Source organism: Ranitomeya variabilis, chromosome 1 (assembly GCF_051348905.1).
Source record: "Ranitomeya variabilis isolate aRanVar5 chromosome 1, aRanVar5.hap1, whole genome shotgun sequence".
NCBI classification, from domain to species: Eukaryota; Metazoa; Chordata; class Amphibia; order Anura; family Dendrobatidae; genus Ranitomeya; species Ranitomeya variabilis.
The window spans coordinates 531,095,114-531,111,287 of NC_135232.1; the positions used below are offsets into that span (position 1 = coordinate 531,095,114).

Genomic DNA, 16,174 nt, shown 5'->3' on the forward strand with positions numbered 1-16,174 from the left:
CAGGGTAAACATCGGGTTACTAAGCGCGGCCCTGCGCTTAGTAACCCGATGTTTACCCTGGTTACCAGTGTAAAATATCGCTGGTATGGTTGCTTTTGCTGTCAAACACGGCGATACACGGCGACCTAGCGACCAAATAATGTGCAGACCTTCTAGCAGCGACCAGCAATTTCACAGCGGGATTCTGATCGCTGCTGCGTGTCAAATACAGCGATATCGCTCCCTAGGACGCTGCAACGTCACAGATCGCTGGCGACGTTGCTTAGTGTGACGGTACCTAAAGAAGTTCATGCACTCTTTCTGTGTCAGCTTCCCAGACCAGCAGATGAGAGAGTGAGATTCCAGCAACTCCTGATTATATCAGCTGAAGCAGTCAGGAGACCAAAACCTGGACTGCATGTGTGGAGGGGAAGCACCAGTCGTTTCCACGCTGATCACTAAAGAAACCAGGACCAGATTACAGTGAAATAAACAGCTTCAGAATCAATACTGGGAGACATATGAAATGAAACGGGGAGAAACATATCTGTTTTCTAGTACTTCTCCCCTTGGTACCTCACAGCTGTTTAAACTACCAAACCATCTTCTCTTTGGCCAGAGAGGTGCTACATAGATTGTTTTGACCTTCTCGGTTCTTATATTTTGTTGTGTCCTTGGAAAGATCGGAATTGGTGGAAATGCATATGCCCATGTTGAATCTCCACTGATGGGAAAACGCGTCCACCTCTATAGAGGCATCATTTGGGTTCAGGTAGAAGTACTGATCTACTTTTACATTCTGATGACTTGCAAATAGGTCTACTTCTAGATTGCCCCATCTTCTGGTTATCATCTGGAAAAATCTCTATATTTAGACTCTATTCGCCTAAGACCGGACCATACCCGATCAGGGTATCAGAATCTGAATTGTTTTCTGCAGGTGTTCCTTGAGCAGCATTATAGCCGGGCCATAAGTAGTAAATTCTTGATAAGGAACTATACAGATGTTCTGCTTCCTAAAAAATGCTACAGACTTCTGACACGATCTTTGTAAACACTCGAGGCGCTGATGATATCACCAACAGCAGAATTTTGAACTGGAATTGTAATTTCTGTCTTTCTTGGGTGACAGGAAATCTCAAGAATGTTCGGTAGGCTGGATAGATGGGAATATGATAATAGGCTTGCTGTAAGTTGATTTTGCCATGATGAGGTTCTCCCATATCAGGCGTATGGTATATTTTATGGAATCCATCTTGAACCTTCTGTAAATGATGTATTTGTTCAGAGGTTTTAAGATTGATTATTATGTAGACTAGCTTTTTTTTTTTTTAACAAGAAAAAGCCAAGAGTAGTGACTTCCGCTTCTTTCTATCTTTGTAAGTCTAGAGATTACTCCAGAAGAGAGCAAACCTTGCAGTTTTTGGGAACAAAAGTAAGTTAATCTCATGCTTTGTGGAAGGTAGGAAGAGAACCCATTCATCCAGGATTAAGTTGTGGATATTTTTGGTATAGGAAACACCATTTTCTTTTTTGAAGACCCCCAAACATTTAATTTTGAACCCTTTAAGGGATTTTCTTTTTTTCCACTTCCATGATAATTCCTTACTGCTGTAAGGAGTTTTTCTATATCATTGAGTGAAAAAATTGTGCAGGCATACCTGAGTCGGAATGGAGACGGAGTAAGCCTTCCGGCTTAGGCAGTGATCCCTTCTCTGCCTCAGCCCCGTTGCAGTGTCCCAAGGGGACTTTCACGCATGTGCAGATATAGGTGAGCGGCATCCCCAGGCAGGTGATGGCTGGCTCTAGCCTGCTCCATTTGGATTGTCCACGCAGCGCTGTATTCAGAGATGGCGAGACTAAGACTTGGTTGGAAGTGACATGTGCTTTGGGGCTTGTATTATGACGCAGGCCGGGAGGCGTGCGTGTGTGACCTGGCTGGGGGTGCTCTGGGGGATGGGCGGGGCGAACTGACTTGACATGTCCGGATGTGTCATTACAGGCGCCAGGCAGTGATGCTCGCCGAGAGACATGTCAGTGGGACAAGATTCACCCCAATAACGGGAAGAAGGATAAAGGGATTATGGAAGTTTCCACCAATGTCTGGTACCTCCACTAAATCGAATTACGAGAACAACTCCGCCAATTCCTCTCCAACCTCCTCTTCAGACAGTGGCTATGGGTGTCAATATTTCCCGCTTGAAGAAGTGGATAGGCTTGTTAAAGCAGTCAGATTCACAATGGACATGGTAGACGCTAGGCCGGAATGATCAGTGCAGAACATCATGTTCCAGGGCCTAGGTCAGAAAAAGCTTAAATCATTTCCATTGCATGAAAGGATCCAGGTTTTCGTATGGCAAGAGTGGAGAAAGCCGGAGAAGAGAGGCTCTTTTCCTTTAAAAGGAATTATCTCTTTGATGAGCCTTCTCCATCATTATGGGGCAAAAGCCTTAAACTGGGTGTGATAATAGCAAAGTCCTACATTAAGGCTTCTCTACCCTTTGATGATATGGGGGTATTGAGGGATCTCCTTAATAGGAAAGCGGACTCCTTTCTTAAAGTTACATGGGATACATCAGCAGGGACCCTGAAACCAGCGGTAGCAACAACGAGTACTGTTAGGTCCTTATTGATCTGGCTGGATCTCCTGGAATCCCAGTTAAAGTACAGGGTGGGCAAGGGACAACATCTTGGCCACTATTGCAATTATTCAGGGTGCAGCGTCTTTCTTATCAACTGCTTCTGCAGACTGTACGGCTGGCAGCAAGATCGGCCACCCTTTTCAACGCGACCCGTAGGGCCTTGTGGTTAAAATCTTTGCCTCATGAAGAGACCTGTGTAGTCTCGAAAGCTTGCAATTTGTTACCATCTTTTCAGTTAGCCATTAATAGGTATCAACTACTGAGGACTCAATTCTAAATATTTTTCTGCCTACAGATGATCCTTCCATAAGAGGAAGTTTATTTGAAGGAAACCTCCCAGGGAGCAAGATAAATGGGAAGATGGCAGAAGGCAAAGTGGAGGGTTCATGTTTGGAAACTCCTGGCCTGGGTGAGGGGAGGGGGAGGCTTTCATACTTCCATGCCTTGGAGAACATTTTCAGCAGTAGCTGGAATCTCAGCCTGATTAGAGCTGAATTGAAGTCAGAATTCCAGTCAGTTCCACAAGGAAGACTTGTTTTGATTCGCTATCCTCACTCTTAGGCTAAGTTCACACTGGGCATTTTTGCTGCATTTTTTTTTCTACAGCAAAACCTTATCTCTTGGCAGGAAAGAAGCTGTGGCAAAAACGCACTTTTTGGAGCATTTTTGCGTTTTTCTTTGGGGGGGGGGGGGGGTAACTTTGTGCATGCTAATAAGGTTGAGTGCCACCAGAGAAAAAACTATGGTACTTCTTGTAGAACCATACCTCTAGATCACGGTCGGACTGCAAAAAAAATTTCACAGCACTTGGACCATGTGAGAGCTGTCCCGATTTTTTTTTTTTTTTTTTTTATACGCGGATGTCCTTTGAAAAGATGGCAATTCAGCAGCCTCATACAGTAAAATCACAGCAAGACAGGTTAGAATCAAATAGATAGAATAGATATATATACTTACTGTAGAATAGATGGATTATTTTTCTGAAATAAATGGTGTGGGCTCTCTCGTAATTCCCCAGAGGGAATGCTGGGGGCTGTTGTTTATAGCCTGGAAAGGGGGTAATACACAGAGCTTCCCAGGCTGTTAATATCAGCTCACAGCTGTATACTTAGCCTTTACTGGCTATTAAAATCCAGGACCCCCAAAAAAAGTCGTAAGGTCCCCCTATAATTAATAACCAGCAAATGCTATGCAGACAGCTGTGGACTGATATTAATAGCCTAGGATGGGGCCATGGATATCGGCCTCAACCCCCTCCAGGCTAAGAACATCAGCTCTCAGCCATCCCAGAAAAGGCAGAAATGGTGCAATTCTTGCACTTAGCCTCACTCTTCCCACTTGCCCTGATGTGGTGGCAAGTGGGGTAATAGGTGGGGGGGTTGATGTCTCCTTTGTATTGTCAGCTGACATCAAGCCCAAAGGTTAGTAATGGAGAGGTGTCTATAAGACGCCCCCATTACTAACTATAGTTGTATTGTATAAAAACACACACACTCAGGATAAAGTCCTTTTAATTGAAAAAATGACAGATTCTTTTAATCAATCTTAATTATACCATAGTTACAGCATCACCCATTCCAGAGACACCATTGTCCCCTGCAAGAGAATTAAAATGTAAAACCACAATATCCCTCACCTCTGTTGTTCTGCCCCATGCCGTAATCCATGTCTCGGGGATAAACATTTTTCAACCTGGACGGTGCCAAGATGCGACCGTCCAGGCTGAGAACCACTGGGAGAATGAGTTGCTGCGAGCGCAGCGTTGGTGACTAGTGGTGGCATCATCGAGGTTATCGCAGATCACTGAGGCTGCGTTCCCAGCCGGGCTGAGCTGCGGTGGCCTCAGTGAGATCCCCACTAGCACCGTGAGAACATCTCATGATGCAGAAGCGAGTTCACCGCAGTGAAATTCTCCCAGTGACCTACGGTAATTTTGAGGATGTTACGTCGCAGCAGCTCATTCTTCCAGTGGTTCTCAGCCTGGGCGGTTGCATATTGGCACTGTCCAGGTTGAAAACTGTTTATCCCCAGACATGGATTACGGTGCAGAACAGAACAACAGAGAGGTGAGGGATATTGTGTTTTTTTTAATTTTAGTTTTATTACAGGAGACGAGAGATTCAGTGGAATTAGATGATAGGGGAGTATAACTGTGTTCATTTTTGTTAAACCAAAACACACTTTTAGTTGATTTCAAATAAAAGACTTTATACTTCCCATGTCTTTTTTTCTACCATATAACTATAGGATTAGTAATGGATAGGTGTTTTATAGATGCCTCTTTATTAGTAATCAGTGGGCTTGCTGTCACCTGACAATACGAAGGTGACATCAACCCCACAAATATGAACCCCCATTGCCACCGCTACAGGGCAAATAAGAAGAGTCGGGCAAAGCGCTAGAATTGGCGCATCTAATAGATGCGCCTTTTTAGAGCAGCTGGGGGCTGCTATTTTTAGGCTGGGGGGTCCAATATCCATCGCCCCTCACCAGCCTCCAGCTGTCTGCTTTAGCAAGGCTGGTTGTCAAAAATAAGGGGGACCCCACGCTGTTTAATTATTTATTTACAACGCAGGAGCCGGCTGATGAATACTCCCATCAGCTTCTCCTGCTCTGGCTGTTATCGGCAGCAGGTGTCGGCTGATGGGAGTAGTAGCCCCATCAGCTGACAACAGTGACCGGAGTTAAACTTGATACCACCGATCACAGCTCACGCTTTCTTTTGACAGTGTGGGAACTGCAGCTGTCTGACCGGCAGTGATGATTTTACCGTCGATCAGAAATGGTGTTTGCTTCACTGTCATGCACATGGCAGCGCGACAAACACTTGATGTTCAGGCCCCCATTCAAGTGCATGGGTTCCGGGTTCGAGTCCACTGCTCATTGTCTATGTTGGATGACAGGCTGTATGGTCGCAAAGCACAAAATACTTAGTCTTATGAGTATGAAGTCAGTTACGACCAGTATGTGCTAGAACTTGGAGAAGGGTTTTTATCCTCTTCAATGTCTTAGGGTTAAGAATAGGGTGCCAGTGAGGAGTATTTTGGAATTTTTGCAAAAGGGTCTCTATTTAGGTCTATCCGCCAGTACCCTAAAAGTCCAGGAAGCAGCACTCTGGGCTCTGCACAACTGTGATTTTGGCTAGTAATTATTGGGTGTCACGGTATATTACAGAATCATCAAGATCTAGACCCATTTCTAAAGAAAAATAGTCCCATGGGATTTGAATTTGGTCCTGGCAGCCTTAAAGGACATACTATTTGAGCCCTTAGAATCTACACGCCTTAAGATTCTTTCACTTAAAACAGCCCTGTTGGTAGCACTATCCTCTGCCAGAAGAGTCCGCGATATTCCAGCTCTTTCTATAGCACCAACTTTTACTCAAATTCTAGGTGACAGAGTACTCTTTAAGCCAGATCCATCATACCTACCTAAACTAGCATCCCGATTTCATAGATTGCAAGAGGTAGTTCTTCCTTTTTGTTCTAATCCAAGGAACCAGAAGGAGGAAAAACATCTTACTTTGGATGTTAGAAGATGCGTACTCTGATTCCTGTCCGCTGCGGAAAACTGGAGAAAGGATAGTTCAGAAAGGGCTTAAAGCCTCAAAACCCACAATTGCTAGGTGAATTAGGTAGGCCATTTTTTCCTACTCGGCAAGTGGCAAAGCGATCCCGGAAGGTTTAAAGGGTCACTCCATACGGACCTTGGCGACCTCCTGGGCAGAGAGATTAGACACCTCAATTGAAGAGATTTTGTAAGGCAGCAACCTGATCCTCTCTTTTCACTTTCTATAAACCTTATAGACTCAATATGGGTGCATCTTCCAATCTTGCAATGTGTGCTCCTGTAGGGTGCTCTAGCCTGTGGTCCCTCCCTGAATTCTTAGTTTCTCTGTAATTCTCTTGTGGTCCTGTCATGGGTGATCGATAAAGTCCTAGTTACCTACCGGTAACGGGATTTTTCGTAGCCCATGACAGCAGCCTTGTATTCCCTCCCGTCACGTGTGGGTGAGCACTTCTTTCACTAGGGTTGTGATTCCACACCTTTAAGATTATGTGGTATTGGTTGATTGTTTTTTTTTAGTTGTAATAACAGTTGGAGGACCTTTCATGCTCTGTAATCCAACTTATGCGAAGAAGAGGTGCCACCCTTTTTAGCCAGTAGGTTTCCTGTCCTTGGCTATAAAGTTCTGAAAAATCCAGTTACCGGTAAGTAAGTAACTAAGAGTTTTTTAGCCCTTGTAGGAGTTCTGGATATCCCCTTTAATAACCTTGTCTGTACACCCCTGCATAGTGGTTTCCTATGGGAGGATGAAAGCTTCCTAGCACATATTGCACATTTATGGCTTGCCACTTTAATTTTACTCTTCGGTGCAAGAGCCTAGTCCCCCGGAAAGAGAGAGGAGTTAGAGATAAGGCTAAGCTATATATGACCTGCACCAAGGAGCGGTACCTACCAATGCCAGGAAAACTTTCTGGGACTGGATTCATGCTGGACTCTGCAGATGCAGAGAGGGAAGAACATGAACCCTCCATAATTCAATTCGCACCCTCATCTCACAAGATGAGACTCTTCCCCCTGGTCCGAAGCTGAAAACAAGAGAGGTTCCCCTGCAATTACTAGTTGCTATTTTTCCGCTGAGCCCTCTCCATGTGCACCAACTGTGATATTGATCATGCATTCTAGCTTGGAACGCAACTGGAATTGAAGCTGTATGGGAGTGCCTGGTGTCTGACTTCACTTCTGGTAATTTCACATGCCAGCACATAGGGGAGGGAGAGGAGGAAGGCTGGGGAGCTCAGGGAGGCCACTAGCCTGCAGCCATCCAGCTTTACCGGGAGGCTCAAAGGATAGAGCATGCCTGTGTCTGAGGAATCAAGAGCCGCACAAAGAGGAAAGACCTCACAATTGTTCTCTGCTGCCCCGCTCCAATCCAGGAGGGTTACTAGAGGAAAAGGGGTTGCTGCTGGCTGCTCCCTGCCCTGCTTTGCTTGATTGACAGGTCACATTGGGATAGGATATGGTTTGGGCAGAAGGAATCACAGGGAACTGATGCAGGATGTAAAGTTTAAGTTTGTAAATTGATGTAAGTCTGCAAATTCTAGTAAATCAGACTTATAGTTTCTTTTATGACTTTGTTTCTTTTATGCAGTTTAAAAAATCTGAGATACGAATTTCATTTCAGATTCAGCTTTGCAGTTATGGTTAAAAATTTGACTATGTCCTCTTAGATGTGTGTAGTAGTGTTTTTTTCCCATTTGATTAGATTGCACTTATCACATATGTCAGCATGTGCACTTTACATAAGCCACAATATTTGCCAATTTCTCTTGTTAAAGAAATTTAAGGAGGACCTTTCACCAATTTTTTTTATGTTGAACTGGACATCGGATGTAATAGTGGCTTGAAACCGAAGTAAAACTTTTTTTTCTTGCTTTTTTTTTGTTTTTGCATCTGTGGGTGTTATCAGTTTTACTGGGGGCGTATACATTTTCTCCCTGTATGATTCTGACCAATCATAAGCAGGCAGCAACACTATAGGGAAAAAAGAAAACACCCCCACCATAGTATAGAGCATGTTTCTCTGTGTATGAGATGTAATGATACAGCTCTGATCTCCTGGTCTAACCTTCTGCATAAATCTTTGTGGGGGAGGGGCATTTCAGTTGAGTTTAGCTATGTCACATTTCACACCCTTCTACTTGGTGTTTTTTAAACTGTCAAGTGTATGTTTTGTTGGTGGGTGCCTCTGTTGAAAAATATGAACTAGACTTTTCAGCACAGCCATGAAAAAAGTGGAATTCTACAATTTGTTGTCCAAATGTATGTTAAACTGAGGTTTGTACACATTTGGACAGTGGAATCCTGTGTTCAAATTTAACCCTGCTGTTGTCTTCGGTCAAAAACGACCGATTTTGAACTTTAATATTGTTTAAAAAATTCAAGATGCGGTTCTGAAACTTGTGGTCGATTGACTTTTCCTCATTTGAGGGGTTCTTACTATGCGTATTTTTATACATATTTTTTTATGTTTACTTTTTGCTCCACAATTTTTTATACACTTGTACTCTTCGGTCAAAAATGCCCGATAGCCTTTTATAGTGATCTCCAGCCATTTTATGAGCAAAATAAAGGAGCTATAATCTCATTTTGGACTATATATTACATCTACTACTATTTATCAATTTATTTAGGTCCTTTTGGTCCATACAGATTTACACATACATTTATTGTTATTAGTTATAGTTTACAGTTGGATGAATCATTATTTTTGTATGTGCAAATATGCAATATGCATAAATATTCCAATAAAGCCATGTTAAATGTTTTGACAAAAAAAAAAATTAAGTTTTTCTTTCCATTTTTCATTTGTTTATAAACAACCAGGTTCATATACAATATAATACTGCAAAAATTATTAAATTAAAGCACTTAAATTAGCTAAAAATCAAGACTTTATTAGGTCCGGTCAAAAATGACCGGAAGATAACAAGTGTATAGTGGTAACCAGGAGAATAGCAGGGTTAAACATCTTCAGGCACATCACTGAATATACAATGAAAACACTGTAAGAATATAAACTTATCAGACTCCAAGCAAATCTCTTTTCTTTCAGAGGTCCTAATGGTGTGTGGACATTGGAGGAAAAAGGCTTAAATCCTAAATTTGACACAACATTTGAAACTGCTCGTCCATCTCCAACACACATGGCACTTCTTCAGCTACAGAAAGTTGGTATCCTGAAGTTTTTGATCAGCCAAAATGTAGATGGCTTGCACGTAAGATCAGGGTTCCCAAGGTATGTTGCATCATTTATATTTATGTATTTCATAAATCACAATTATTCACATTTTAATTTTCAAATAAGATATGCAAAAAATTGAATGATTTTTTTATATAGTATTTCAAATGTTTGGACATTCTTGAGTGCAAGAATGAAATGCTTAACTTTATATTGTGTTTTTTTTATAATGGAGGAATAAATAGATGCAAAAGTGCTTCAAGCCATTAACCCCTTCCCAACATACTCCATATATATGGCTTTGTGGGAGCGATGTTCCCACAAATCATCGTATATATGCTGCATGATGATCTCACGGGCTCACACTGAGCGCCGCTGCGAGCAAATGTGAGTGTCAGCTCTATATGAGAGCTGACACCCTGCATCAATGCCTGTGATCGGTGCTACACAAACTGTGGGTTGTTTAACCTCTGTAATGCTGCTGTCACTAGTGACAGCGACATTGCAGGGCATTGCTGAGGGAGAAATCTCACTTTGTTCTCTCGCCGGCACGACGAGATTGAGATCGCAAGGTGTCTGAGCCGAAAGATGGCCGCGGGGTCATCCAGGAATGGTAGCCTGTGAGCTCCTGCACAGAGCAGGAGCTGACACCTCCTGCGTGCATGTGAGATGCTGATCTAATGCTCTGCAATGCCGAGATCCGTGATCTGTCATTGTACTGTAAAGTTGATATTTTGGTATCACCCCCTCTGGCTCGACCCACACTATAAAAATGTCCCACTAGTTAACTTCTCCAGTGAATACTGTTAAAAAATTAAAAAAAGAGGCAAAAAAATATGCTTTATTATACTAACGAACACAAAGTGGAATAAAACGCAATCAAAAACATGAATGTAAAAAACAAGCTGTCATACAGCTCCGTCAGCGGAAAAATAAAAAAGTTCTAGCTGTCAGAATAAATAATGCAGAAATAATTTTTTTCTAGAAAATCGTTTTCATTGCATACAAAAAAACAATGTAAATGTGGTATTGCTGTAATCGTACTGACCTGAAGAATAAAGTTGCCTTATCAATTTTGCTACACACGGAATGGCATACAAAAAAAAAAAATAAATACCGTATATACTCGAGTATAAGCCGAGATTTTCAGCCCAAATTTTTGGGCTGAAAGTGCCCCCTCGGCTTATACTCGAGTCATGATCGGTGGTGGGGTCGGCGGGTGAGCACTGTCATATACTTGCCTAGTCCCGGCGATCCTGGCGCTCCCCCTGCCTGTCACACTGTCTCCGGGTGCTGCAGCCTCTTCCCCTGAGCGGTCACGTGGGACCGCTCATTAGAGAAATGAATAGGCTGCTCCACCCCCCATAGGGGCGGAGCCGCATAATTCATTTCTCTAATCAGCGGTGCCGGTGACCGCTGACAGAGGAAGAGGCTGCGGCACCGAAGACCAGCTGTCCGGGGGAAGGAGCGGGACGCCGGGAGCAGGTAAGTATCGCATATTCACCTATCCTGGTTCCACACGCCGGGCGTCGCGCCATCTTCCCTGCGTCTCTCTCTCCGCTCTGACTGTTCAGGCAGAGGGCGCGATGACGCATATAGTGTGCGCGCCGCCCTCTGCCTGATCAGTCAGTGCAGGGAGACGCCGGGAAGATGGCGCCGAGGAGCTGCAAGACAGGTGAGTATGTGTTTTATTTTTTTTTATTGCAGCAGCAGCTATGGGACAATAATGGACGGTGCAGAGCACTATATGGCACAGCTATGGGGCAGAGCACTATATGGCACAGCTATGGGGCAGAGCACTATATGGCACAGCTATGGGGCAGAGCACTATATGGCACAGCTATGGGGCAGAGCACTATATGGCACAGCTATGGGGCAGAGCACTATATGGCACAGCTATGGGGCAGAGCACTATATGGCACAGCTATGGGGCAGAGCACTATATGGCACAGCTATGGGGCAGAGCACTATATGGCACAGCTATGGGGCAGAGCACTATATGGCACAGCTATGGGGCAGAGCACTATATGGCACAGCTATGGGGCAGAGCACTATATGGCACAGCTATGGGGCAGAGCACTATATGGCACAGCTATGGGGCAGAGCACTATATGGCACAGCTATGGGGCAGAGCACTATATGGCACAGCTATGGGGCAGAGCACTATATGGCACAGCTATGGGGCAGAGCACTATATGGCACAGCTATGGGGCAGAGCACTATATGGCACAGCTATGGGGCAGAGCACTATATGGCACAGCTATGGGGCAGAGCACTATATGGCACAGCTATGGGGCAGAGCACTATATGGCACAGCTATGGGGCAGAGCACTATATGGCACAGCTATGGGGCAGAGCACTATATGGCACAGCTATGGGGCAGAGCACTATATGGCACAGCAATGGGGCAGAGCACTATATGGCACAGCTATGGGGCAGAGCACTATATGGCACAGCTATGGGGCAGAGCACTATATGGCACAGCTATGGGGCAGAGCACTATATGGCACAGCTATGGGGCAGAGCACTATATGGCACAGCTATGGGGCAGAGCACTATATGGCACAGCTATGGGGCAGAGCACTATATGGCACAGCTATGGGGCAGAGCACTATATGGCACAGCTATGGGGCAGAGCACTATATGGCACAGCTATGGGGCAGAGCACTATATGGCACAGCTATGGGGCAGAGCACTATATGGCACAGCTATGGGGCAGAGCACTATATGGCACAGCTATGGGGCAGAGCACTATATGGCACAGCTATGGGGCAGAGCACTATATGGCACAGCTATGGGGCAGAGCACTATATGGCACAGCTATGGGGCAGAGCACTATATGGCACAGCTATGGGGCAGAGCACTATATGGCACAGCTATGGGGCAGAGCACTATATGGCACAGCTATGGGGCAGAGCACTATATGGCACAGCTATGGGGCAGAGCACTATATGGCACAGCTATGGGGCAGAGCACTATATGGCACAGCTATGGGGCAGAGCACTATATGGCACAGCTATGGGGCAGAGCACTATATGGCACAGCTATGGGGCAGAGCACTATATGGCACAGCTATGGGGCAGAGCACTATATGGCACAGCTATGGGGCAGAGCACTATATGGCACAGCTATGGGGCAGAGCACTATATGGCACAGCTATGGGGCAGAGCACTATATGGCACAGCTATGGGGCAGAGCACTATATGGCACAGCTATGGGGCAGAGCACTATATGGCACAGCTATGGGGCAACGGTGCAGAGCATTGTATATATGGCACAGCTTTATGTGGAGCATCTATGGGGCCATAATGAACGGTGCAGAGCATTATATGTGGCACAGCTTTATGTGGAGCATCTATGGGGCCATAATGAACGGTATGGAGTATCTATTTTTAATTTTGAAATTCACCGGTACCTGCTGCATTTTTCCCCCTAGGCTTATACTCGAGTCAATAAGTTTTCCCAGTTTTTTGTGGCAAAATTAGGGGGGTCGGCTTATACTCGGGTCGGCTTATACTCGAGTATATACGGTAAATCAATTCCTGAATTGCTGGTTTTTGTTAGTTCTGCCTCCCAAAAATTGGAATAGAAAGCGATCAAAAAATGTTATGTGCCCGAAAGTGGTACCAATAAAAATGTCAAAGGTCTTGGAAAATGGCGGCATTTTTTTTTTTTTTTTAAATCAAACTTTGGATTTTTTAGCACTTAAATAAAAAAAGAAACTAGACATGTTTGGCATCTGTGAACTCGTAATGACCTATAAAATCATAATGGCAGGTCAGTTTTAGCATTTAGTGAACATGGTTGTTTGCCAGTACACAATATGTTAAAACCAATAGTGTTGTTCAAAAGTACGACTTGTTCCACAAAAAAACAATCCCTCACATGGCAATTTTGACCAACAAATAAAAGTTTTAGCTCTGGGAAGAAGGGGAGCAAAAAACGAAAACGCAGGTTTTCGTCAGTCAGGCTGGAGCGCAGTCAATTCTTTGCGATGGAAAGTTCTGAAAAGAACTGCTTGCAGCACCAAGTTGTACTCATAACAGATTTATACTTCACTGCATGTCTCCTGAAAGTGGAAAATACGTCACTGCTCGCATAACATTTATAGAACTCACGAAGTGGGAGGTCTGCAGTATATATCACATAGGAGAAACCAAGACTGCTGTATATACACATTACATAGAATACACTGTTTGCTCATTGCATAGGATACACTTATACAACTATATACATCACAGAGGAGACATTACAGCAGCTGTATATACATCACAAAGGATATACCGAGACAGCTGTATATAAATCACATAGGATACACCTAGACGCTGCTGTATATACATCGCGTAGACAGAGAATCTGCTATATGTACAGTATCTCACAGAAGTGAATACACCTCTCACGTTTTTGTAAATATTTTACAATTATTATTTTTTTTAATGGGGAAAACATTGGAGATTTGACACTTTAATACAATGTAAAGAAGTCAGTGTACAGTGGAAATTTGTTGTGCCCTCTAAATAACTCATCACACAGCCATTAATGTCTAAGCCACTGGCAACAAGAGTACACCTGTAAGTGACAATGCCCAAATGGTGTCCAATTAGCCATTTTCCATCCCCAATGTCAAGTGACTCATTATTCACAAGGTCTCAAGTGTGAATAAGGGAGCAGGTGTGTAAAATTTGGTGTAATCACGCTCACATCCTGATCAGTGGAAGTTCAACATGGCACCTCATGGCAAAGAACTCCCTGAAGATCAGAAAATAGGATTTGTTACTCTACATAAACATGGCCTGTGCTGTAAGAAGATTGCCAACACCTGAAACTAAGCTGCAGTACAGTGACCATGACCATACAGCAGTTTAACAGGACAGGTTCCACTCAGAACTGGCCTTGCCATGGTCGACCAAACAAGTCAAGAGCACATACTCTGTGTCATACCCAGTGGTTGTCTTTTCAAAATGGATGTATGAGTACTCTCAAAATAACTTCAGAGGTTAACGTGGCAGGGGGTCAGCCTGTCAGTGCTCAGACCATATGCCGCAAACTGCATGAAATTGGTGTGCATGGCTGTCATCCTAGAAGGAAGCCTATTCCAAAAATTGTGCACACGAAAGCCTGCAACAAGCTTGCTGATGACTGGCAGACTAAGCACATGGATTACTGGAACCATGTCCTGTTGTCTGATGAGATCAAAATAAACTTACTTGGTTCAGATGGTGTCAATCGTGTGTGGTGGAAACCAGGTGAGGCGTACAATAATAAGTGTTTCTTGCCTACTGTGAGGGATGAGGGAGACTCAATTTTGGATTTTTTAATTCAGGCCCGATTAGTTTATCTAGAGATCTCCCTTCCCACTCTTGAAGTAGGCCCCCCACCCTTTGGAGAAGTACACAAATCCCTAAAAGAACAAAACTTCGCCAGTTGGCCAGATAATTAGAGGCCATGTGTTAATGAAGGCAAGGAGGAGCAGAGCTAGGACCCCCTGCTTTTTTTTGTGCAAGGCAGCCCACATCAAGGGAAAACTCTAGACACTTGGGCACTGACACCTAGAGATGAATTATGAGAATACCGTGCATCTCAGGGTGAAGTCCAATATACCACCAGAACTCAGGTAGCCCTCTGCATGCACAACTGTCACCTGTGTCTCATATTTCTCTAGCTGTCACGGATACCAAGACTGGTTCTCCAGAACCACTTAGCCGACCCAAGTTTGGACTCTCTGTATCTGCCCATCCCCCACGTACCCATTGAGATGTCAGTCGTCCCGTTTGGACCTCCCACTAGGACGTTATGACCCTTCCTAAATATTGGGAATTATTTCAGCTAGAAGGTAAAGGGAAGAGAATCCAGTCCAACCCAGAAAGGAGGTGGCAAATATGGGAGGGGGCGAGCTAGGGGTTAAAAACTAGGTACACACATTTAGCCTTTGTTATTGTTCTGCCATGGAAGCCATGTCACATCACATGTGGAGACGGACCAGAAACTAAGAAGCTGCCTGTGGATACTAGAGCTTCCCTTCGTCCACAAGTCATAAGAAATGGTAATGTGACACATACAGCTAACTGCTATCTCCAACCTGTACCCTACTTTTATCTGTACTTCTGGCTGTAATATCTGTATATTACTCTGTATATACTTGTATTATCTAGTGCGCCATTCAGCAATTAAAATATAACTTGATTTTGGGCTGCTCTTTTATCTCAAAATCCGATTTTCCACGTCCTTGAGTCTGGCTAGCACTTATTCACTACCTGGGGTTGGTTTCTGACCCAATATAAGCTTGTTAACGGACGTTCTAGTGTTATTGGGAGATCCTGATCTTGACAGACCATAGGTTTATATATATATATTCCTGACCTGGGACTGGTGATATATATACCGCCATCACTGCAGGGTTCCCCAATAACCAGTGCGTGACAGGGCAGCCTCTCCAGCAACTACTTATCCTAGGTGCAGTTCCCTGACTGACTTGAGGGTAAGGGGGCCCCAGAAAGCTGTGACTGTGTAAGCTTCATCACATATTGGTGACGACAGGGGGGATCTCGGTATCCCCTGCTATACCTCTCGTGCGTGTGTGTTTTCCTTACACCTACAGTCAAGCAAGGTGATGGGAGTGTCCTGGTTTGGTGGTGGGAGTGTCCTGGTTTGGTGGTGGCAGCGGTGGGATAGAGATAATAACACTACCCACGTGTGGGACCCCTACTCCCAGACACTAAAGACTACCAGTGGTAGCTTTTGCTGCTGGGGTGTTCAAATCAGCCCAGCACTAGACTGTCAGAGTGCAAATAATATAAGGTGTGTGGGT

General features: G+C 44.3%; 1 protein-coding gene across 4 annotated transcripts in view; it reads left to right on the forward strand.

Moving 5' to 3' along the window:
* The window catches only part of LOC143766626 (NAD-dependent protein deacylase sirtuin-6-like), a 304,913-nt gene that overhangs the window by 85,171 nt on the left and 203,568 nt on the right, over positions 1-16,174 (forward strand). For all 4 annotated transcript variants that reach the window (XM_077254435.1, XM_077254441.1, XM_077254454.1 and 1 more), the window contains one exon: positions 9,241-9,423. In XM_077254435.1, coding sequence (XP_077110550.1) covers positions 9,241-9,423 — 183 coding nt within the window. The remainder of the gene's footprint in view (positions 1-9,240; positions 9,424-16,174) is intronic.